A 25,487-nucleotide genomic window follows, 5' to 3' on the forward strand; every position below is an offset into this window, starting at 1 on the left:
CAAAGTAAATGTTACTCCAAATCTGTGAAGTGAACAAGTTTATTGATCTTAAGTTCCGGAATTAGTCGATACATCGTCTCTAGACTAACCGTAATGGGGTTCGTGATGAGAGAACACTTACAGGAATAGATACTCAAACAGCGGCTGAGCTAATCTCGGAGTGAATGATGATCAGCAGGGCACTTTCGACGCAAGCATTCGAAGTTTAAACCATTCATCTTATCGTTTCGGAAAATGAAACGAACGCCTCACGTTTTATGTACCACGTACTTCAATAAAACACCAGTCAATTAACCAGTCACTAAGCGTTAATCGATTCACAGCTTTTGCTTTACGTGTAAACCAGATTTTTTTTTTTTGCATAATCTAGGTCAAAATGACAAAATTTTCCCTCAATCTATTGACGCAAATAAAAAATTATGGTTGCGCTTCTCTTCACGTTACAGAGTATTTGCGCGACGCATTAAGGGGAGGGGGGTACCGTTAATTGGGTGAAAAAAACACATTCTTTAAACATTTTTTCACAAGATACAGGCAATAAATTTTAAACGAACTGATTACGGTATTGTAGAGTAACATTTCAAGAATATTTTCTGAAAATTTTAGGGTAAAATATTATCATAGAAAACAACTTGTTTTTCGAGACTACTCCGGAGATTTGTTGCCAGCGGCTTGGTTTTTAATATTTTTCACTGAAATTTTCAGAAAATATTCTTCAAATTTTACTCTACAATACCGTAATCAGTTGATTTAAAATACATTGCATGTATCTTGTAAAAAAATATTTAAAAAAGTGTCTACTTTTTACCGATTTAACGATATACCCCCCTCCCCCCCCCCCCCCCCCGCCCTTAGCCAAGTCGTGTCAAGTAAGGCGATCAATTACTTACGTCGTATCCGGAAATTTCTCCCTTTCCCGGGGGACCTGGAGGACCTGTGGCCCCCTTTTCTCCAGGAACACCGTCTCGGCCTGCTTCTCCCTTCCGACCTTGCGGACCTTCCACTCCATCAGCTCCTGTTATGCCCATATCGCCTTTGGGGCCCTTCATACCCGGTTGGCCCCGTTCACCAGGAGGCCCTGCGGCGCCCTTAGTAAGAAACGGAGAACAATTTTTAGTGATATTCATATCCGAGAGCTGCAGACGTTTTATTCGAAGAAGCAGTTGTCACGAAAAACTGAAAGAAACTCATCGCCTGAGTCCTAATTTTTGCTGACGAAAAAGGTGAAATCGTGACGATCGTATGGAAAAAATTTATCGTTACAAATATTTTGAGAAATCTTGCACATGAACCGGAGAGAATTATCGATTCTAGAATACATGGACGATTTGATTAAAATTTCGGAAAAACAATCAACAATTCGACGGAGATTCAAACGAATTTTTTGGAACTTCTCTATATTCGTAAATATCCATAACTTTTAGAATTTTTATTAATTTTCTTAGAATTTGGTGTACGACCTTTTGTTTTCAATTAGAATGTTGTTCTATATTTTGTCAGGTGAAATAGTCGAATATCTCGGGAATGATAGGATAGGTTGTACCGAAGAATATTTCAGAGAAAAGTTGTAGAGTTTCACGGAGGATGAGAGAAAGTTTTATCAGCAAATTTATTTTTACGTGCGTCTGTTTCTTTCTCGGTATCGTTCACCACTTCGAATTTTTTTGCGTTGCTACGATAGTTTTTCCGGTCTCTCCTAGTTCGAACATCTAACGAACTATCTCGAGCTATTGAGAACTAAAAAGACGATCAGCCGATCTTACCTATTACCAAAAAGTTAAGATTTTTTATTCATCCAGCTAGTTATTTGCTGTGAATATAAATATTTGTGAGACAAATGATTTTAGGCAATTTCCGCAGAGATTTACGGTGAATAAAATAGGCCTAAAATATCAGAATTGTATAAAAGACACCAGAGTTTGTTAATCTTAGACGTTCTAAACATAAAATATTTTCTAAACGTATTGTAATATCCGTCTATAATTCGAAGTTACTCAAATTTTTTTCTATTGAGTAACAACAATTTGATTTTGTGACGATTTATAGTGGAAATAGGAGAAGAGACAGAGAAAGAGAGAGACGAATTTGGGTCGAGAGGGTTTATTAGATCTACGTAGTTCAAGAATACAAGACGTGTGACAACAGTGAGTTGAAGCGTGAGTCCTGGCCAGGTAGAAATTTTAACTGAATACAGGACCGAGAATATAAAGGCTTCAATCACAATTTTTTAAATTTATTTTTAACATCTTCATCGTCTTCTACATGTATCTATATATCTGAATCGAAAAACCTCTCTTGTCTAAATTTTATTTTACGGACAATTTTCTTCTCACTCGTCGTTTTATCTTTTTATTCATACATATGTGTGTTATTTGTTATTTGTTATGTGTGTGTGTTTTTTTTTTTTTTAACTATCAGGCTAAGTTTGTTAGACCTGCGACGAGTAGTGTCACTTTTATATTGTAACCATAGAATAACGGATTTAAGGAAAGGTGAAGAAATAGAAGAAAAAAATCGAAAAATCTCTTGGTGTTTGTCTCTTTTTCTGATTTTATTCCGTGGATTTTAGATGAAACTAAAATCGTTACAGTTTCATTCGAGTTGACTATTATTCGCATAAATAACATTCTTGGAGATTTTTCGAACGGTTCTTTCTCTCCTCCCTGACACGGAACATTAATCCTTAACAGTTTTCTCCTCACCGGCAATCCCGGTAAGCCTTGTTTTCCTTCTGCCCCCGACGCACCCGTCTCACCCTTTTGCCCCTGCATCATTTTTGGCATTGTGAAGGACGACATGAGGGCAGTTGTGTTACACGAACACGTGCCAGGCTCTCCCTTCTCTCCAGGTTCACCTTGAGGGCCAACAATTCCCTGGAAAATAAGCCCGTAAAATTCATGCACTCTTATTTTATTCACAGTCGTAATAAAAGCTTAAGCTCTGAAGTTCGCAATACAGCCAAGTCGTTATTGTTGAATTCGAGTTCATTAGATCCAGCGAGATATGCATGAATCTGCAGGGTAAACAATAGCAAGTTTTTTTTTTTTTTTTTTTTTATGCAAGGAGAAAATTGTTTCTTCACGTTGTCCACTATTAATATTTTCTATTTAAATTCATTCCATAAATGGTTGATACCTTCTGCTCGCCGTCATAGCCAGGTCCCGGTGGTCCCGTGGGTCCTGGTGGACCTCTGACACTCTCACCTTTTTCCCCTTTGTCTCCCTTATCCCCCTTTTGCCCCCTCGCTGTGGTAAGAAAAGAAACGGTGATTTAAAGAGCTGAAGTTGACACGAAAGATATCTTATGCGCTGTAGGAGTCGTACAATTTTGTGCAGGTACATTTTTTCATGGTTCTCGGTCTTTCGACAACAGCTTTCGGATGGAAATTGTGAATCGAGAACGACTAATTAAAGGGGATTCCAATGCGATGGTCATTTTCAGAGGCACAGTTGGAGGATTTTGTAAACTTGAGTAATGATGTTTGCGAGTGATGTGAGAAGGAACAGTTTCAATGAAGCTGAATCTCAAATGGTATAAATTTCGTATCTTGATTAACCATTTTGTGAAATTTGTGATCGGGGAATTTCGTTGATCGAAGATAAGAGTTATTGCTTCAGAGATTTCGCAAGTCACATTAAAGATCAGCACCTTTAGAAATCAAGATCTTCATTTTGTACAAATGAATAATTGGAAGATTTGAAGTTGACACAAATAAATATTGACTTATTAAGTTCAGAAATCTAGTCTGAAAAGTATTTATAATGATTTCGAGGTTCTGAAAATTATCGCAGGTTGTTCCTCGCATGCTAACCTTTCGATTAACTAAAATCTTGAGAATCTGTTGATAAGTTGAGTTTTGCCTTCTCAGGCATTGTTGTGAAATAATCACAATATCGTTAGCGTGGACTGAAACTTTTGAGAAATAAACTTACGATCCATATTCGGCGGCGGTGGAGGTGGAGGAATGATCGGGTACTGTCTGTCGTCATCATCGTCATCCTCGTTTTTGTCCTGTTTCAAAAAAGAATTGATCAGACGGTGTACATTCAGTTTTTAAGCTCGCGTGAAACAGCAAGCAAGAAGCGTCAATGTCACTTGAACACATAATATCAGAGCCACGGAGTTAATTCGGTTAATGTCAAGTCGTCCTTTAGACAACGTTCTGGCTCGTCGAGATAGTTAGAAGCGATTGAGCCGTCAAGCAGAATGGTTAGCAGTTCGTAGTCCGCCCAAAATTGCCCTCAAGCATTATTCTCCCGAATTTTCCAGGCAAGCACGCACGAGATGCACGCACATACACAGACGTACTCAGAAATTTGTGATAAATGAGTATCGTGTAACGATTCAAGTATACCAGCTTGTTAAAATTAGAATCGACTCATAGGGCTAATCACATACACCTCCTAATTCACGATGTGTTAATTTTATTTATTCAGTAATGTATTTATAAAACTCTTGAATATAATTGACGAATTATTAAAAATCGAAAACAATAAATGGCAACGAAGGTTCTAACGGTAAGTAACAAGTGTAAACAGATAAAATAGAATCACGACGATAATCGATCGGAATATCATCGAAATAAAAAAGGAGCGTGGATCCTTGCTTCGTAACGAACAAGTTTGTTGACATACTATTATACCATTACTATTATACCATTATTGACATACATCTACTAAAGACCTTCGAAACACAATTATCAAATTTAAGCCAATCGTAAGAAAACTTTATTTAAAAATAAAAGAAATATCGAGCGACAATTTCCATTTAATAATTCCAATGTTATACACTTTTTTAAATACTTGATCAATCCGAAGTACGAATAATCGAATGAATGAACGAATACCTTAGATTATACGAGTATACAATATGATGTGGCATTTTTATGGCTCCCCCCCCCCCTCCCCTTGCCCCCCCCCCCCCCTCCCCGCCCAAAAAAGGAAGAAGCTAGGAAACAGAAAAACAAATATTATTAAAAAATTTCTCTTCAGACATGGTAAAACTATTATTGTAAAGTTGTTCCTAAGAAAACCTATCCTTGATTTGTGTGTCTTTTTTTCAGGAAATGTTGGGCTAGTTTTAAGCTCCTCGTTTTTTAAATTTATTTATAAGTTTATTTACAATACACTCGGAGTTGGAATAGTCGTGACTAAAGAAGCGCATGAAAGCAACCCGCCGATCCAGTTTGCCACTTTCAACTATCGAAGATTGTCGCAATCGTAACGAGGTTGACTACAACTGGCTAATGATCAGCCCCCAGTTTCACCGTTTCCAATTCCAGAGATGCTACGACGATACTGTGATAATTAGAACTGTATCATTCGCCTCGGAGTTTCTGCCGCCAACTATCTACCCGATTCTGATACCTCTACCGACACCAAAGATGCACAATACTCACTGCGAGGAATTATTGTTCGATAGAAGTGAACATGAAGATATTTATTTGCTGGAAATCGCGTTACCGTGTTCGCTTGCTTATTCGGACTTCTATGTACAGAGAAGCTTTGTGTTTATGTCCAGAGTCTACTCAGAGGGAGATGACAATTACGCATTGTGTGACTATGGTTGACCGGTCCGAAGAACCTCCACTTCGGTGTGTACTGACGCAAACAGTACCTAGGAAACGCTGGTCTATGATCGTTACGCTAGCTTCTGCCTGTAGGACGTTTCAAAGCGGATATTATGCCCTCGTATCTATACTCAGAGCACAATAAAGGAGTCAGATGTTTAAACATAATGTAACAAATAACGCTGACAATGAGAAAAATTTCATATGTTACAGTAACTCGAAAAATTCAGTAAAACAGGTTAAAAAAACTGTCTGGATATTGTTGGAATTACGAAAAACGAGGTACGCCTAACCATTTTGCGCTGTTGTCGATCTTTTTTTTTGGTAATTGCAACGCAAAATCAGTTTGTGAGGTTTAATCTACTTTTTTATTTAAATAAGGCTTTAACGTCAATTTATTGTTGCACAAGCATTAAATTTTCCCAACAGTTACAAGAAAATATAGCAACAGTGATCGTAATGAGAAAGAATAGTAAGAGATACTAGACTTTTTGGTAACAGCTACAAAACCAATTCTCATTTTTTACCTAGTACTATATTTTTCGATCATGGTAAAAAATAAAAACAGTTAAGGACTGAGCGGGAACCGGAACTACAAATTTCTCTCAGTGTAAAATTGTTATCGAATTGTTGAAGTACGAAGTACATTAACATTGATTCCAGTACATGATATGCCATGTCTAAATCCAAGAAGTAAACTCGCGAGACACACACAAAATATAAACATAAGGTGTGCGTAAAGGCCGTTTTGGTCATATATTGTCCTGTGTATATAAGCCGTGGGAAAGGATTCCATGAGTCGGTGATGATGCTAACCAGTACGATATATGTATACATTTAAAACAAAACATATCCTATGTGATATTGTGTGAAATATAAAGGTGGATTTTGTTGTATACAATAACCTACTCCAGTTCCTCACGCACTTAAAGACGAACACCTTTCTCAATCATGCGAATTGAACAATGTTATTAATTGAAAATCTTTTGAAAAAAAGCAAATGAAAAATTAAAGCCAATCGATAATTTTTTACTAGACGTTTATCTAAAATACAATCAATTTCTTTTCGTTGAAGCATAAATTTTTCACTATAGACGTGTTCATACACGGTATTTTTGAAAATTATTTCTGCAAAAGAATGTTCCAAGATACATGGCTTGGATTGATTAAAAGTATTATAACGACTGGTTGAAACAGAGAACGTTGAAAAATAAATATCGCGGAAACTACGTGAGTTTAAAATATAAAACAAAAATCACGAGTATCAATTTCAAATCGAAGAATATGATAAAAACTTGACCAAGAATTCGAATGTGAAATGAAGGTAAAGCGTTGATCGATACTTTACTGCGTTTCTCTGATACGGAGATTTGCAAATTATGCACAGTAGCCGTAAGGTATTCGCAATAATTTCTCTCCAGAATGAAATAAAGGGATGCTGGTTCCATGGGCCACTGAGTTATCGTAAAACACCCCTACCAATCGATATCCAAACAGATAAAACGTGATATTTTATACATACCGAAAGCCGCAATCTAGAGCTGGGATTGAAATTCCGAATTTGAGAAGTTCTGAAAGCGCCGATTACCCACCGAATTTTTGCATGATAAAACATGAAATGAAGAAATCCAATTTTGACGAAACATCAAAGTTTCGAATGGTGCGAAACCCGACACACAAAGTTCCGAAAGGTTCAAATGCCAAAAGGACATAACTCAGAAAAGTCAAAGTTTGGAAAGTGTGAAGGCAAGAAAATTTAGAAATCTGAAACATCGAAATTCTAAAGGTCGAAGATTTTCAGCTCTGTAAATTTCTGGCTGGGTGAAATTTTACCACTTTGATCTTTCTTTGTATTGGATTTTCGATATTTCTACGTTCGGGATCCTGGTTATTCTGATTTTCGGCTTGCATCCACTCGTTGAATAAACCACGCTATATGAAAATAGTAACGTGGCATTTTTGATGCCCGTTACAAGTGGCTCCCGAAACTCTGGGCAGAACCAAACGTAAGGGATTTCCGAGATCTAGTAGCGAAATATTTGCAAGAGAGCTCCAGAACTGGAGTCACGCATTCGAAATTCCGAGAGGGGACATTGTAGCAAGTAGCGACTAAGATAATTCAGGCTTTTTGTTTCTTTTTGTTTATCGAGTATCAACGGCATCAAGCAGGGAATCAGCAACAAAGTCGAGGAAATTCCGGAGCGTCGGAACAGCGACGATGTCGAAGGAAGGATGTCGAGGCTGCGGAAGGGGAGACAACGAAGATCCCTGCATCGCGGGAATCCAAGGCGGACGCGATTTCCGCTAGCGGCCGGCGCGCCGCAGCCTTCCCCGCTCACCCCGCCAACAGCTGACCGACGAATCTGCGAAGGACCGACTAACGACGAGGTAGCACCACCCCGCTCACCGCCAAGACCTCGTGGAGCTGCGCGGAGAACGAAATTGCGATCCAGCCCTAAGTTCTGCGCCGCGATGCTACGACATCTGCGCGCCGAGTTGCGCGATATACGAAATCGATGACGGATCGGATGTTGCGTATTCTTGCGGGTATGACGTCGCGTAAAAAATAGCGTAACGAGATCGGTGTTGCGGCTGGTCGACGATTTCAAAAATCACTCCAGTTCTGGCGATCACGCGAGGTGGTGGCTCGAGACAATTTGCGATCGGGAGTTTGGTTTTTTTTTTGTTGCCACGACGGCGGCGAGGATTCGCGAGTGGATGGGGGATTTCGTCTTCTGGATGTTGAACGGTAAGCGCTGCTGATATTCTTGCGATCGAATTTCGAGAGTAATTAAGTAAAGGTTTATCAGATAAAGGATAGCCGTTTTGGAATTTGCGTGTCGAAAAATACTCGAAATTCGTTTGCCGATTCTTTCGCTTGGTGACCGTAGCCTGAGTTACGCGTTATGAAGTTGAGAAAATTTTGAATATACGAAAATGTTGCGTAGAGTCACTGGCTTGATTCAATTCTTTCTCTTTTTGGAAATTACGTACAGCCTGAATTCCGCTGTACAGGGTCGAGATGCGGTATCGTGTTTTACAGTGTCACCTCTCGAGTAGCTCGCGTATCGTCGGGGGTGAGAGCTCGATTTTGCGGTACGACTTTTTAATTTTGGGTTGGCGGGGATACTGATTGAGTTTCGGACGTATCGCGATAAGTCTCGCTAAATTGAGGTTAAGACAAGTGTCATTTCAGATGGTGATTAGTGATGCGATTCGCGCTGTAGTTTAATACAGTACGATCACGATTAGCGCGTCGAATAAATATTTTTTTTTTGGTTTTTGCCCTTTTGTTTACCATTCAGCGTGCGGCTAGCGCAAGTTTTATGTTGATTTCTTAAATTTTTTTATTTGTTTCGAAATAACAGGACTGAGATGTATTGATGATCAAAACTTAAGTAATGTTGATTACGGACTCAGAAGATTTATTATCGACATTGATAACATTGTGTATACCGGTATTTTTTGAGGCTAAAGAGATGTTATTTCATGAGGAACTAAGTCAATTTTACGCACCATTTTCCCTGATGCATCACTCAACCTGACGATGTCCTGTTACGGACATCAATACTTCACCTATAGAACGAGACTGTACGATCCTAGTATTCATTACATGTAGAAATATCGAGTCATTTTTACGCACCATTTTCCCCGATGCATCACTCAACCTGACGATGTCCTGTTATGGACATCAATACTTCACCTATAGAACGAGACTGTACGATCCTAGTATTCATTACATGTAGAAATATCGAGTCATTTTTACGCACCATTTTCCCCGATGCATCACTCAACCTGACGATGTCCTGTTATGGACATCAATACTTCACCTATAGAACGAGACTGTACGATCCTAGTATTCATCACATGTAATAATCCTACAACGAAAAGACAAGTCGTTAATCACTGTCCAGAGTCGTAATTTCTTTGCTGGGCAGTTCCTTTAGTTCTGATACTCCATCAAAAATATTTTTGGAATTCCTCTCTTCTATTCATTTCACGGAACCTGCAATTCCTATTCAAGTCGCACTGATTTGCCTTGAAAAATGCCATTGCTTGTCGCTAACTCTGCGTAGACTCTTCCGACTTGGATACCCGACGACTGCTTTGTGTTATTTTTGCACCATCTTCGGTGCGAATATGTCGATGCCTTCATTTGCTAGCCATACCGATAATTTTCCGTGCGGGTATGTATGAGATGCATATCCCAACTCACTATCACCTCCATTAAAGATTGCCTACCTTGCATCCTGTGATATAAGATGTAGCTCTGACGTAATTATTCCTTGGTGGATAAGCTTTATGAAAAACGGAATGATTGCCGATGAGCTGATCGTGCCTAATATCCAACCATGAACGATGCAAAATGAATTTTATTCTATCTATTCTTCAAAGGCGATGGGTTTGCCATTGAATAGTACCCGATGTCATTGTTCGGATTGAAAAAGCCAATATCCTTGGACACCATCATGCGTGTATCCCAAACTTTTCTATATTCAGGATCGCGAAGGAGGTCGTATAAAGTATCTGGGAAAACACCAGGAAATCTTGTCTTGATTTTAGCAGTCCTGAAGCTAGTCTCAGACACTTTTTTAGTTCAGATCGAAAGATCTGGTTTATTGTAATCTAACAACGTCCTCTTATTGATGTCGTCGTACAGTTACTTCAGTTTTTCAAAGTCTTCATCCTCCGCTATCCTGACAACTCTCACGTCCATCATAACTGGTTTCTATGCATAAACTTCTTCATCTGCGATATTGCATTATGAGGACATGGCCACTGATATATCTAGACACGAAACTGCGGTTGCTCTCCCTCCGCAGCCTCTGCATCCTTTATTTCTTGGTTCTGTCCAAGGTTCCGGAAGCCACTTGTAACGGGCATCCGTAAGGCCACATTAAGGTTTCTCGGATAATTGGTCGTTTTTGATTCTATATTTTTTTTTTTGTTATTTTCGATAACGCGAAGAGAAACTGGTGAATTATGGTCTTTTGGTTTTGTGTGACACCGCCATGACAAAATGTATTCTTTTATTTCATTTTTTTAACCAGCGTGTATTTATCGAGTGCCTCTTTCTCTCTCCCAAAATCACCCCGCCCCTCTCTGCGGTACTGAGCTACCCAGCATATTAGACGAAACTCAGCGAAGATTAAGATTTCGAGACGTGTTGATCACGCCTGGCTCGCAATAGAATCTCGCGACATCTTTTTTGAAGGTCCATCTTTTTTCCAGTTCACATCGCGGGCCGTCAATTTATCGTAAGGCGGTGAGTTCTCGGTAACTTCCGGGGATGGCTGAGGTGCAATAAAAATCCCCGTCGCAAATTGGCGCCAAACGTGGGGCCATTGGAAATTTCAGTTATAAATTTCCGAGTAAGATAGTGGCGTTGTGCGCTTCGAAAATTTCAAAATTTCGGGTTGGTAACGGATAGCGGTCACGAAAAGTACACAACAGCGGTCGGATAATAACAGGAGAGAAAGGTCGCGACACACCTCGGTCCAGTTTGTCGACGTCATGGGATTACAGCAATACGATTTCTGAAACGTAGCAAGAAATAAAATTGTATACAAAGGGTGGAAAATAACACCGAATATTGCGGCTTACAACTAAAGCTACGATGTCACGAATGTACCGGTTGGTAAATAAACACACCGCTTATAGTCGCGCAGCCATTTTCCGCTTACGTTAGCATAAGATTGCCTGCAATTATCGCGTGTTCTTTTGCTTTTTGATTTTGTTTAAAATATTGCTTTCTGATATATTTTTTACGTTCTCCGTGGTCTCTCTATTTTTGTTCTGTTATCTTATTTTCAGCATTGTGGTTGACTTCTTTTTTGTCACGGGTGAAACAATATTTTTTTTCAGCCCGAGTCTTTTAAGTTCCTTTAGCTTTGTTTGTTTGAATGATTTTGAGTTTGGTTATGCTTTTGTTTGGTTGGTTTTGATTTTGGCAATCTCGTAATAACAATTGCATTCGTGCGAGTAATCACCTCTCTCTCACTTTCTGATGATACTTTCTTTTGATAACGAATTGAGCTAATGATTTTTTTTTTTTTTTTTGAGATCCCATCTCGTGTAATATTGCTTGCGATCAGACTCTACCTACGGCTTCCTTCTTACGGTGGGATTAATTTTTACTCGGCGTGCTTATACCTTTTGCTACTAATTTCCTTTTTCGTGCGGGACACGACTGAGAAAATCTAACCGATTTCGTATCTCAAGTTAACTTGAACGCGGTTCCATTTTCCACCGTAAACCGATTTCAGGGGAAACTGGGAAGAGGCTTCCCCGATTCTAGGTTAGCGACACGGACTCGAACATCCCATAATCGAGTTGCGATGGGAGACCAATAGTTGGGTGACGTCACTGATATATAACTACACTGGATTGGACATAATCGCGGTGCAGCGAGACCAATTAAGCGGTAGCCATTTTGTAGAGATTCTTGTCACTTCGGATATATATAATATACATACACAATTACACACATATAATCAAAGTTCACGTGAGCGCGGACAGTTGGGAGTAATTTCAATTGTTGTTAAAATGGAAACTTATAGTGACAATTATTGTGACAATAATAGCTGGATACGTTTTTTGCAATACAAGAAAAAAAAAGATTGTGGACGATCATTTTACAAGTGAGTATACAACGCTGAAGCGTTTTGCAAATGACAACTTGTAGAGGTTATGTCAAAATACAAATTATTTAATAATTATATTTATCGAGTATTATAGCGTACGAATCGTGTAAGTAAAAATTCACAATATTTGAATTATCAACCGATCTTATTATAATTGAAACTGAGAACTCAGGTATTATTGACTCAGTGATTGAATGATAAATCGATGTGTTTGGTTGAAAATTTTTTTTACACATCTTAAGCTCCACTTTGATGAACAATGAATGGTAATTCCCTAACGGTTGAATTGGTGTTATACAAATTTTTGAATAATCCGTACGGAACTCAGCCCATCACAGAGTAAAGGATAATGGACGGTAACTTCTCCGAATTGAAAACTTCTTTTGAATATCAAGAAAAATCCGGCTTAAATACAAGTTTTTCGTCATATTAGTAAATGATCTTTTGCATCATATAATTGTAAATAATATTATACTTCCGAAAAAGTGTTTTATTTTTCATTTAACGCATCAAACGTTATTTTACACACCAAAGCATTTTTTTTTTGTGACGAATATGTCGTTGGATCTAAATAGCTTATATTACGCAATTCAAATCTTGCGCGCTTTTTGTGACAACTTTCCCTAGAAGATGGCGGAAATTCAGCTGTTCAATTGCTAGATTTAGCGTTTAAAAACTTGCGTCCCGAAATCCACGAAGTCCTGAGGAGAAGGGAAATTCGAAATTGGTGCGAATTGATCTACCTCGCGATCGAGCGGGAACGAAATCTCACGCTGTTTCGCGAGTATGGTTCTCCACCCACGCCGAAAGAATCGTTCATTAGCGAATTAGCGTGTCGATAGAAACCCGCAGCAGCCCGAGGTTCCGCAGGATTGCCGCAATTGCCGAACCGGACGTAGAGAAGACGATGGCGCAGACAATGGAGAAGTTGATCGAGACTCAGATAAAGGTTCTAGAGAAAAGATTGATGAAGGTAGCGGTAGCAGTCCGGAAATGAAATCGGTAAATCGGTATCGCCGAAGCAACCTGCGCGCGAGCAAGTCGAGATACGGCCGCGTCAGCTGATCGGCTAGCGATGCGCGCGCCGCGCGCCGTACAGTTTCATTGGATAAGAATTGGGTCCTACTTCGCGGAACACTCGATTTACGTACAGAGAAGCGCGCCGATTGATCAGCGGAATTATCTCGTTTCTCGAAAAGTACAAGAGGCGATTTATGAAGAGATGGATCGTATGCTCCCGGATGGGGTAAGCGAATCATGCCAAACTTCGTGGTCAACACCGATTGTGATCGATGATTGTGTTTTTTTCCCTGGAGCCTTGTTAGATAATTTCAGGTACCATAGCGAGACTGAGCACTCACCTCGGCGGACTTGGCGTTGGAAAGGGGAGCAGTGGTCAACGGATCGAAACAGGGTATACGTCTCATAGATATTATGGTCGATCCATAATTTTTTTTGTTCTTCTATTTATGGGCTCACTTTGAATCGTTGAATAAAGCGCAATGGCGTTTAGTTACCTTAAGCTGGTGGTCACCTCGCGGAGTTCGGCTCGCAGGATGCAGCGCTGGCGCTCTGACACCCCACGTTCCGTCCAGGGAGGCGGGAGTTGTAATGAGGAATGTTGGATGCCCGTTAGAAGTGGCTCCCGGAACCCTGGGCAGAATCAAACGTAAGGGATTTCCGAGATCGAGTAGCGAAATATTCGCAAAAGAGCGCCAGAACTGGAGTCACGCATCCGAAATTCCGAGAGGGGACATTGTAGCGAATAGCGACTAAGATAATTCAGGCTTTTTGTTTCTTTTTGTTTTTCGAGTATCAACGCATCAAGCAGGAAGTCAGCAACCAAGTCGTGGAAATTGCGGAGCGTCGGAACAGCGACGGTTTCGAAGGAAGGATGTCGAGGCTGCGGAGGGGGAGACAACGAAGATCCCTGCATCGCGGGAATCCAAGGCGGACGCGATTCCCGCTGGCGGCCGGCGCGCCGCAGCCTCGCACGCTCGCCCCGCCAACAGCTGACCGACGAATCTGCGAAGGACGGACTAGCGAGGAGGGAGCACCACCCCGCTCACCGCCAAGACCTCATGGAGCTGCGCGGAGGAAGAAATTGCGATCCAGCCCTAAGTTCTGCGCCACGATGCTACGACATTTGCGCGCCGAGTTGCGCGATATACGAAATCGATGACGGATCGGTTGTTGCGTATTCTTGCGGATATGACGTTACATAGGAAGTAGCGTAACGAAATCGGTGTTGCGGCTGGTCGACGATTTCAAAAATCACTCTATTGCACGATTGTGCGAAATAGTGGCGCGAGACAATTTGCGATCACGATTTTGGTTTTTTTTTTTATTTCCACGACGTTGGCAAGGATTCGCGAGGGGATAGGGGATTTCGTCTTCTGGATGTTGAACGATAAGCGCTGCTGATATTCTTGCGATCGAATTTTGAGAGCGATTGAGCGAAGGCTTGTCGGATGAATGATAGCCGTTTTGGAATTTGCGTGTCGAAAAATACTCGGAATTCGTTTGCCGATTCTTTCGCTCAGTGACCGTAGCATGGTTGAGAAGATTTTGAGTATTCGAGAATGTTGTGTAGAGTCACGGGCTTGAGCCGATTCTTTCTTCTTTTGGAAATTACGTACAGCCTGAATTTCGCTGTACAGGGTCGAGATGCGGTATCGTGTCTTACAGTGTCACCTCTCGAGTAGGTAGCTTATTGTCGGGGGTGAGCGCTCGGTTTGGCGGTACGACTTTTTAACTTTGGGTTGGTGGTGATACTGATTGAGTTTCGGATGCGTTGCGATAAGCCTCGCTAAATTAAGGTTAAGACAAGTGTCATTTTGAATGTTAATTAGTGTTGCGAATAGCGCTGTAGTTTAGTAGAGTACGATCGCGGTTAGCGCGTCGAATAAATATTTTGTTTTTGGTTTTTGCCCTTTTGTTTACCATTCAGCGTGCGGCTAGCGCAAGTTTTATGTTGTTTTTTTAAATTTTTTTATTTGTTTCGAAATAACAGGACTAAGATGTCTTGATGATCAAAACTCAAATAATGTTAATTAGGGACTTAGAAGATTCATTATCGACATTGATAACATTGTGTATATCTGTATTGTTTGAAGCGAAAGAGATATTGTTTCGTTGCGAACTAAGTCAATTTTACGCACCGTTTTCCCCGATGCATCACTCAACCTGACGATGTCCTGTTATGGACATCAATACTTCACCTACAGAACGAGACTGTACGATCCTAGTATTCATTACATGTAGAAATATCGAGTCATTTTTACGCACCATTTTCCCCGATGCATCACTCAACCTGACGATGTCCTGTTATGGACATCAATACTTCACCTACAGAACGAGACTGTACGATCCTAGTATTCATTACATGTAGAAATATCGAGTCATTTTTACGCACCATTTTCCCCGATGCATCACTCAATCTGACGATGTCCTGTTATGGACATCAATACTTCACCTATAGAACGAGACTGTACGATCCTAGTATTCATCACATGTAATAATCCTACAACGAAAAGACAAGTCGTTAATCACTGTCTAGAGTCGTAATTTCTTTGCTTGGCGCTTCCTTTAGTTCTGATTCACCAACAAAATTATTTTTGGAATTCCTCTCCTCTATTAATTTCACGGAATCTGCAATTCTTATTCGACACGCACTGATTTTCCTCGAAAAATGCCATCGTTTGGTTATGATTTGTTACGTCACGTTGCACGGATTCGCACGTCAAACGCAGGTAACGCGGAATTATAAATGTGGAATCGATGAACGATCTACGATTTGCTGCAGGAAGTGTTCACTGAACAAGCCAATATCCTTAGACTCAATCATGCTGGTATCTCAAACTTTTCTATATTCAGGATCGTGAAGGAGGTCGTATGAAGTATGTGGTAAAACATCAGAAGATCTTGTCTTCGTTCTAGCAGTCCTTAAGCTCGTCCCAGACACAGTTTTAATCCAGAGCTAAAGATGAGGTTTGTTGTATCCCAACCTCTACTCATTGTTGTCATTGTAAAGATGCTTTAGCTTTTCAAAGTCTTTATCCTCCACTATCCTGACAACTCCCCCGTCCATTATAATTGGTTTCTGTGCATAACCTTTACCATATTCGATATTGCATAATGAGGAGATGGCCACTGATATACACTCAACAAACGTTTTGCGTCTCTTCGAAAAAACGGCATAGCCCAACTGACCGCCAGCCGTCCGCCTTGGATTCCCGCGATGCAAGGATCTTCGTTGGCTCTTCCTCCACAGCCTCTGCATCCTTGATTCCTAATTCCTAATTAGTGTTACGATTAGCGCTGTAGTTTAGTCAAGGACGATGGGGGTTAGCGCGTTGTGTCATATTTTGTTTTAAGTTTTTGCCCTTCTGTTTAACATTAAGAGTGTGACCAGCGCGAGTGAGATCAACGTTTCTTGGATAGTTGATTGTTCTTGAATTTATTTATTTTTATTTTCTTAGTTTTATTTGAAGTAACTGGACTAGAATGTCTTGATCAAAACTTATATAATGTTAAATACGAACTTAGAAGAGTTGTTATCTACATTGATAACATTCTGTTAGACTATAGTCTTCAAGGCTCAAGAAATATTATTTTATTCGGAGCTAAATCAATTCTACACACGACTTTCCCCAGTGCATCACTCAACCTGACGATGTCCTGTTATGGACATCAATACTTCACCTACAGAACGAGACTGCACGATCCTAGTATTTATCACATGTAGAAAATCCTACAACGAAAAGACAAGTCGTTAATCACTGTCCAGAGTCGTAATTTCTTTGCTGGGCGCTTCCTTTAGTTTTGATTCTCCGTCAAGAATATTTTTGGAATTCCTCTCTTCTGTTCATTTCACGGAACCTGCAATTCCTATTCAAGACGCACTGATTTGCCTTGAAAAATGCCATTGCTTGTCGCTAACTCTGCGTAGACTCTTCCAACTTGGATACCCGACAACTGCTTTGTGTTATTTTTTGCACCATCTTCGATGCAAATATTTGGATCCCTTCATTTGCTAGCCATACCGATAATTTTCCGTGCGGGTATATGTATGTGATGCATATCCCAACTCACTGCCACCTCCATTAAAGATTGCCTACCTTGCATCCTGTGATATAAGATGTAGCTCTGACGTAATTATTCCTTGGTGGATGAGCTTTGTGAAAAACAGAATGATTGACGATGAGCTGTTCGTGCCTAATATCCAACCATGAACAATGCAAAATGAATTTTATTCTATCTATTCTTCAAAGGCGATGGGTATGCCATTGAATAGTACAAGAAATCTGAGATTGAAACCCCGATTTGTTGGGATTGAAAAAGCCAATATCCTTGGACTCAATCTCGCATGTATCCCAAACTTTTCTGTATTCAGTTAAAACATCAGGAAATCTTGTCTTGATTTCAGCAGTACTTAAGCTCGTCCCAGGCATAGTTTTAGTTCAGATCGAAAGATCTGGTTTATTGTAATCCAACCTCTATTCATTGTTGTCATTGTGAAGTTGCATTAGCTTTTCAAAGTCTTTGTCCCTTTCTATCCTGACAACTCTCCCGTCCATTATAACTGGTTTCTGTGCATAAACTTCTTCATCTATGATATTGCATAATAAGGACATGGCCACTGATATATCGATACAAGAAACTGCGGTTGCTCTCCCTCCGCAGCCTCTGCATCCTTTATTCCTTATCCCTAATCAATGTTACGATTCGGGCTGTAGTTAAGTCGAGGACGATCGCGGTTAGTTACCATTTTACCATTTTTTTTTACCATTAAGAGTGCGGCTAGCGCAAGTAGGATCAAGATCTCTTGGATAGTTGATTGTTCCCGATTTTATGTTATTTTTTTTTTTTTTGTTCTGTTTATTTTATCTTTGTTATCGCGAAAAACGACTGGTGAATGATTATCTTTTGTTTTTGTGTAACACCGCCATGTCAAAATATATTCTTTTATTTCAATTTTGTTAACTAGCGTGTGTTCATCGAGTGTCTCTTTCTCTCTCCCAAAATTACCCCTCTCATCTCCGCGGTACTGAGCTACCGAGCATATTAGCCGAAGCTAAGCGAAGATAAAGATTTCGAGGCGTGTTGACCACGCCAGGCGCCCAACAAAATCTCGTGATATCTTTTTTTTAAGGTCTAGTTTTTTTTCCAGCTTACATCGCGAGCCGCCAAATTATTGTGATAAAAATCATCGTCACAGTATATTTCAATTTTCGGAATTTTACTCGATCGAAACTTCATTTTTCAGAATTCTGCTCTGTCGCAATTTTACTTTTCGGAACTTTCCTCCATCATAACTTGAATTTTCGGAAGCTCACATTTCGGTACTTTGAGCCGTCGGGTTTCCGCCCATTAGAAACTTTGTTGTTTCGTAAAAGTTTGATTTCTTTACTTCAAGTTTCGGCACTGAATAATTCGGAATTAGGCGCTTTCGGAACTTTTCAAATTCGGTAATTCAACCCCACCCCGCATTTGATATTCTGAAGATACGACTGCAGTTGTGTACACATGCTATACAGCCGCAAGGCGATTCATCAATCACATCGTGTGATCTTTGGATGATCTAGCACTAATCCAACGTTGCAGAGGAAACTGCGAGTGATTCAAAGGGTCATTCCAGTATTAGCTAAAGCATTTTTTGTAAATTTTTGCGTCCGACCCCCAGTGATAACGATTGTTAACGTTTGCTTGTTTTGCCTACTACTATTTTTTATCAGCCGCAACGATTTTTGGAAAGTTTATTGGCATATCGACTCACTACCTGGCAATGGCAGAAATGCCATTTATAGTCACATTCTAATCAATTTAATCCTACGTTATTTAAGATCAACCATTAATCATCAATAATACACATTAGCGTGTTCAGTAAAACGTGAATTCATCATTCATTGACTATTAAATAAATTGTTTATTGTCTTTCTTTTTAAATGCCTGCAATAAACATTAAATTTGCTAAAATATGATATTCTTATTGAGCAATTCACGCAATATTAACAGCGACTTTTCAAGAAATTTTTTATTATTCTCAAGGAAGTGACGTGTTGGCTGTCTTTGAGCACGCAGTTCTGATTTCCTGCGTGAGCCAAAGCTTGCCTGAAATGCCAATGGTTACAAGGTAACATTTGATAACGCTTCTCTGAATGACTTACCCGTATTTTAGCGTTAGCTGATACTTGAATGGCCCCATATGAGTTTCTTTTGTTTTGTTTAAGATGATTGGTTGACACAGAATCGATACTCTTCGTCAATTTCTGTATGACATAGTCCTACGGTGAGTATTTATCAAGTTATTATACTCGTAAGCTGCGAAAATTTCTCTCAAGATGAAAACGTAGATTATGATGGTATTTTAATAAACAAGTTCAGAAGTTGATATTTGACTTAAAGTCGCTTCAAAATGGCTTGGAATTTAGTAAATTCGTTCCATTTTATCCTACTATGTCGGATTTTATTCAAAACACTATTCTCTGCGAAGTCACTGAAACAGATTTTTTTCTTCATCTTTATTTTGAAAAAAAGGTCTCAATGAATTTGTAGAAAATATTATTCCAAATAAAGTGAACTATGGCCGAGTGAAATATAACGAATCTATTAAATTGTTGTCACACTTCGAAGCGATTTGAAATGAAGCATGGATATAATTAAGCTTTTGATAATTCCGATACTTTCTATTTTTGTGTTTTAAAGAGAGTCTCGTAATTAATGTACGACTATCTCGTAATAAAATAAATAAACAGTATCGATTTTGGCCAATACCAACAACTGCCTCAATTCTATTCGTCTATTATTCGATATTCGAAACACCATCTTCAGCTGATTAATATTACAATATTTCTCTTCGCTTTATTTGAGTGCTTAAAGGAGGAAACAAGGTTACACCCGTAATTTTTCACCGCAACATCAGCCGAAATTATTTAGGTAAACTTGCTTTCGTTCCATCGCGAATACATCGGTCGCAAAATAAAAAATGAAAATATTTGCGAATTGGAATAAATTTTTTTCTCCTACTGATATCGAACGCGAATATTTACATCTTGTACGGGAAATTTAAAAATTTTGAAAGCACGCTGAACGACACAGTCTTCTCATTATTTTCTGATCGTTTGACGGCAAACAATGGGAAAACAAATAAATTGTCTCTTGTCCCTAGGCACGCTGCAAAATATTGGTTATTAGTATCGGATATTGAATCCATATCACAATTTTATAAAAAATAATCAATATCGTTTTCATTTCTAATTTTAAAATGTTAGTTTGTCTTTTATTAATACACATTCCATCTTTATATAGTTATGCAGATTCGTACGATACATTCAGATCCAAACGAACACGAAACATAATTTTTGAAGCTTTTTGCAGCATGAGAAAAACAAACACAAACAAATATTGAGGCATTTTGCATCTCGCTAGGCTGTTTGCAAAGGCTTCACGTGATTTTCTCAGATGCATTGATGTACAAAGAAAAAGTTTAAGAAAACGGTAGGCCATACAATTGGAAAAATAATTTATTTCTTCACACTAGCGGTTATTTTATTACATAAGATCAAGATAAGAAATCATATAACATGAAAAATATAATATTCATTTCGAGGGCGATAAATGAAACGCAATTTCATTTTGAAAAATGTACTGAGATGAAGAAATCATGTTGCTATACGTAGGTGATTCATGACAAATTATTATTATTATTACAATGATTATTCTGAACATGTATAATTTTTGTGTGACTTACTGGTAAGAAACAAGCAGCTGGTTCGAATAAATTTATGCGTATATTTGATTGAAAAAATTTTTTGGACACGTAGTACAGCTTTGTTTGATTCGATGTATTATAGCATGAGACGAGCACAACGACGAATAACTTATAAATATATGCATTTTGTTAGCAGACAATGTACAGTGATAGCACATAAAATTTGGAAACGATTTAATGACAATAACAATCGTCACCCGTAGGTGCCAATAATTAAGCCTGAAATAGCGGCGCCAAGGTAAGAATTTGGAAGGGCGTAAAAAAATGAGAAAAAGAAAAATGGCATGTGTGATAATAATTACATAAAGCACAAAAAAATTGTACAATACAAAATTTGAATGATAATAAGTAAAATATAAAAAGGTGATAAAAAAATTCACGAAACTCACAAATAAATCTTTCACGTTGAATAATGAGTCTGAATCTGAATCATTACCTGACCCCCCCTCGGCATCTGGAAAATGAAACTACAAAGGAAAAGTATAAAATTAGACAATGAAAGATAAAAGTGTGCTATTATTGGAAATTATACATTTTACGTGTGTTGCATATCATATAAATTTGCCTAAGGATTGACCAAAGAAACGCATATCAGCAAAAATATAAATTATATTGTTACGATTTTTCATCGAAATGTTGAAAAATGTTTAACATAATTCCAGTATCTTTGAAAAAACCTCCACTTTTTTGTGCAAGTTCACCTGAACTACAGATTTTTATTTATATTGTACACGTTTTTCATTGTTAAAAGTGCAATTTCAAATCTAAAAAAGTTTCTGAACATTTTTAGCGATCGTAGGAAAAATTAGCACAAGATTGCGTTCATTTGCAGAATTCAACGGATATGGGATGATGCGTGTAATATAAACCCAACTTTGCAACAACAAAAAAATTGCGAGTTAATTGGGGACAACAGAGGATCGAGTCCGTGCAAAAAAATCGCATTCAATCGAAAGTGTAATTAGTAAGAAATTGCAATACAATGCATTGGTCGCCATAACGTCTACTGCGATGATGAAATTGTCCGCACGCGTTCGACGATCAATTGTTTGACAATTATGCAAGCGGCAAATCGATCGCAAACCATTAGCGACCGAATGGGGCTGCAAAACATGTTTCGGAATGTTCGCGTTGTATATCCTGTATACCTATACATGCATGTAATATATGCATGCGGTTCGCAACGTGTTGCATTGACGTTCAATCGTTTGATTATGATTTGTTACGTCACGTTGCACGGATTCGCACGTCAAACGCAGGTAACGCGGAATTATAAATGTGGAATCGATGAACGATCTACGATTTGCTGCAGGAAGTGTTCACTGAGTAAGATTTCGTTGTAGTAACTAGAAAAATTCAGTAAAACAGTCATCGTTGAAAGAAACTGTCTGAATATTTTTGGAATTACGAAAATCGAGGTACGCGTAACCATTTTGCGCTGTTGTCGATCCTTTGTTTTGGTAATTACAACGCAAAGTCAGTTTGTGAGGTTTACTCTACTTTTTTAGTTAAACAAAGCTTTCGCGTCAATTTATTCTTGCACGAGCATTAAATTTTCGCAACAGTTACAAGAAAATACAGTAACAGTGAGCGTAATGAGGAAGAATAGTAACGGATACTAGACTTTCCGGTAACAGCTAGAAAACTAATTTTCATTTTCTACCTAGAACTACATTTTTCGATCCTGATAAAAAATGAAAATAGTTGAGGAGTGAGCGGTAAACGGAACTAAAAATTTCTCTCAGTGTTGAATGACGTTATTCTAATATTGAGTTAATTTGAAGATGTGTGAAATGTGCGGTCGGTTTAAAATTTGCAGAAACAAAAACGTGAGTAATCAAAGGTTTCGGAAGTATAATTGAACCTCACAAAGTTGAATATGACTTGAAAAAAAAATATGAACTCTTAATTTTAACTGCAGAAATCTAGGATTTAGCAATGAATGCATCACCACAAATTTAACTTGGAAGATCTATGCAGAATTCATTCCCGAATAAAATACGCCATTGTTAATAAAAATCGGGCAAGCGAGAAATCATGCAATAATGTTGTTTCTCTGAAGCTCATGACATAACGAGATATTCGTATTCAAAATTCAGCTCTTTCAAAGTTTTTCCTGTGTTAAGATTATCTCTGATTTACACGTACGTAGCTTGATTTTTACAAGTAAGACTTTCCCAGCAATCCCAGCCTTCGTTTCAACACTTTTTTGAGTCAACCACTTCTTTGACCGAACCGTATATCTCAAAAATCCGTTATAAGTTATCCGTCCACACGTTGAAAAGGAAATGTACAATTCCCACCGAATCAAATAAACTTATATATTTTCCATATACGTTGTCTTGTTTTTTTCATTACGGTTGCTGAGATTGAAATCTAATCCACCGCTATGCTGTAGCAACAATATAGCATCAAACTGAGAAATAACTGATCGTATCAGATACAAATATATTAAAACGCAAAAAACTTCGTGCAAGCTGTTCGTGCAATACAAATCAGTGAAATTTCGGATTGCAAACTAATTTTATCATCAAATGTGAACTGCATACTTATTGACAACAGATCTGTTTATCAATCTGTCAGTGTTTATTTATTGCAACATTAGCTTAGCATTGTATTAGACACGCACCTAAGTTATTTTAACCGTATGAAAAAAGAAAAAACAAAAGAACCACGATTAGAAGATCGAATTAAAAAAAAAAAAAAAGAAGAATATCACAGAATTTGATAAGATTAGAACCAATTCACCTGGAAATTGAAATAAGAGCGTAACGATTATAATGAAGAAAAAAAAAACTTGCCTTAATCTGGCGTGTCAGTCTTTATCGATCTGATCAGATTCTACTTCTCCAGGCGAATAGGTCGTTGCTCTTTGGAAGCGCCGGCTTAATTCTGACCCCTGAATTTAAACTGTACAGCAACTAATAGTTGCACTTATCTTTACCAGATATTAGATGCAAAACCGCAACAGCATTGTTCACTTGCTATAAAGTTTTTGTTCTGTCAAACTTCTGTTTTTCTGATTTCGAAATATTCGTAATATTTATATTTTTTCATACAATTATGAAATAAATAAACAGATGGAATGAAAATATTTAAATTGAGTGTATTATCGTGACTGATACTTTGAATGTTTATATTTTATTTTCCTTCACTCCTAAATTACCGAATAAATAAAATTCATTTCAGAATATCCGTAAAATAAACGAATAATCCTGCAACTTAAAAACTATAGATCTGGGCAAATATAAATATAAATTGTAAAACTAGCTTGTGTAATTTTGAAACAGAGAAAAAATTTACTCAAATTTGTTGAGGTCGTATATTTCGAATTAAAATCAATTTCTTATAAATTGATCTAGCTGACCAATTTCCAATAAAAATTTCAGAACACCAGAAACTGAATAAACAGAGAATTTTAGTCATAAATGATAGAGAAGCAAAGAATTAGAGAACTGAAAGTAGGATAAAATATAAGAGTCGTATAGGTAAAAAATCAAAAACAGATTTTTTTTTTTTCAACGAGAACTCACGTCACTTTTATAATTTAAATTGGAGAATGCAGTGTGAAGAGGCAAGGCGCAATGGTGTTCTTTTGCCTGCAGATGCAGCTCATGCTACCGCGGCACTTAAGAACGAGTAGAGTTTTTTCTCAGTTGCAACCTCTTCAGATATCAACTTATATGCCTTCTTATCGCGGCAGCGACTCAAAGTGCCCCGCAGCTGTTGCAGACACAATTAGCTCGGGAATCTCGATTTTTAACTTGGCTTTTATTTAAACTTTTACATCGTGATCGTAAGCCAACTCCCTTTTTAGTATTGCTACCGTTTTTGATAGGCATATAGTTACGAGGAAACGAAATTTGCTAGGGAATTAATGGAAGATGGGAAATTTATCTTGAACTGGAAACCAAATTTTCTTTTCTCGTCAGAGTTTACATCACATTTCAATTCCACATTACAGATAGTCTAGAGATTGATTAAAACGGCGTATTCAACATCCGCTCTTCAGTGTTCGCAAAAAAGGAGTGAATGATTTCATGTTTCATTTCGGCCTCGTGTCTGCTGGATAGACGGGCGCGGGAGAAATCGAAATCAAAACAACCGAAAATTAAAGTTCTTTTGTTTATATCCAATTAGCTCGCATCCAAATTTAATGTAATAACATGAAAATTCTATTCAAATGAAACAATCCTGCTTACCGTGAAGTATATTTGAATGAAGACTTATAATATTCGATCTAACCTGACTTAACATAACCTAACTCGATCGAACCTAACCTAAAAGAGTTCAATCAGCGTTTGCATAAGTGTGTGATGTCGTTCTGACTTGGTTTACAAATATCGTTACATCGCCAAAATTGTTTATCTAGTTGTAGCGAAATGTAGTCTAAAACCTTCCTAGACGTTGTAACTACCCACAGAAAAAAGATAATCAAAATTAGTTTGGTATGTCTGGAGTTGTGAGCGAATGTACGCCAGAAAGAGTTAGTTTTATACAC

At 38.3% G+C, this 25,487-nt stretch overlaps 1 protein-coding gene and 2 pseudogenes across 3 annotated transcripts in view; all 3 read right to left on the reverse strand.

Annotated features, from left to right (window-relative positions):
- Mp (collagen XV/XVIII-type protein multiplexin) overlaps positions 1 to 25,487 on the reverse strand; it is a 156,290-nt gene that overhangs the window by 26,209 nt on the left and 104,594 nt on the right. For all 3 annotated transcript variants that reach the window (XM_069133336.1, XM_069133337.1, XM_069133338.1), the window contains 5 exons: positions 21,376 to 21,453; positions 3,933 to 4,011; positions 3,136 to 3,245; positions 2,703 to 2,873; positions 891 to 1,088 (listed from right to left, as the gene is read on the reverse strand). In XM_069133336.1, the coding sequence (XP_068989437.1) occupies positions 891 to 1,088; positions 2,703 to 2,873; positions 3,136 to 3,245; positions 3,933 to 4,011; positions 21,376 to 21,453 (636 nt within the window). The remainder of the gene's footprint in view (positions 1 to 890; positions 1,089 to 2,702; positions 2,874 to 3,135; positions 3,246 to 3,932; positions 4,012 to 21,375; positions 21,454 to 25,487) is intronic.
- Positions 9,469 to 10,345, reverse strand: LOC138190477 (START domain-containing protein 10-like; annotated as a pseudogene).
- Positions 17,108 to 17,849, reverse strand: LOC138190478 (START domain-containing protein 10-like; annotated as a pseudogene).

This window comes from Neodiprion pinetum, chromosome 2 (genome assembly GCF_021155775.2).
Source record: "Neodiprion pinetum isolate iyNeoPine1 chromosome 2, iyNeoPine1.2, whole genome shotgun sequence".
Taxonomy (NCBI): Eukaryota; Metazoa; Arthropoda; class Insecta; order Hymenoptera; family Diprionidae; genus Neodiprion; species Neodiprion pinetum.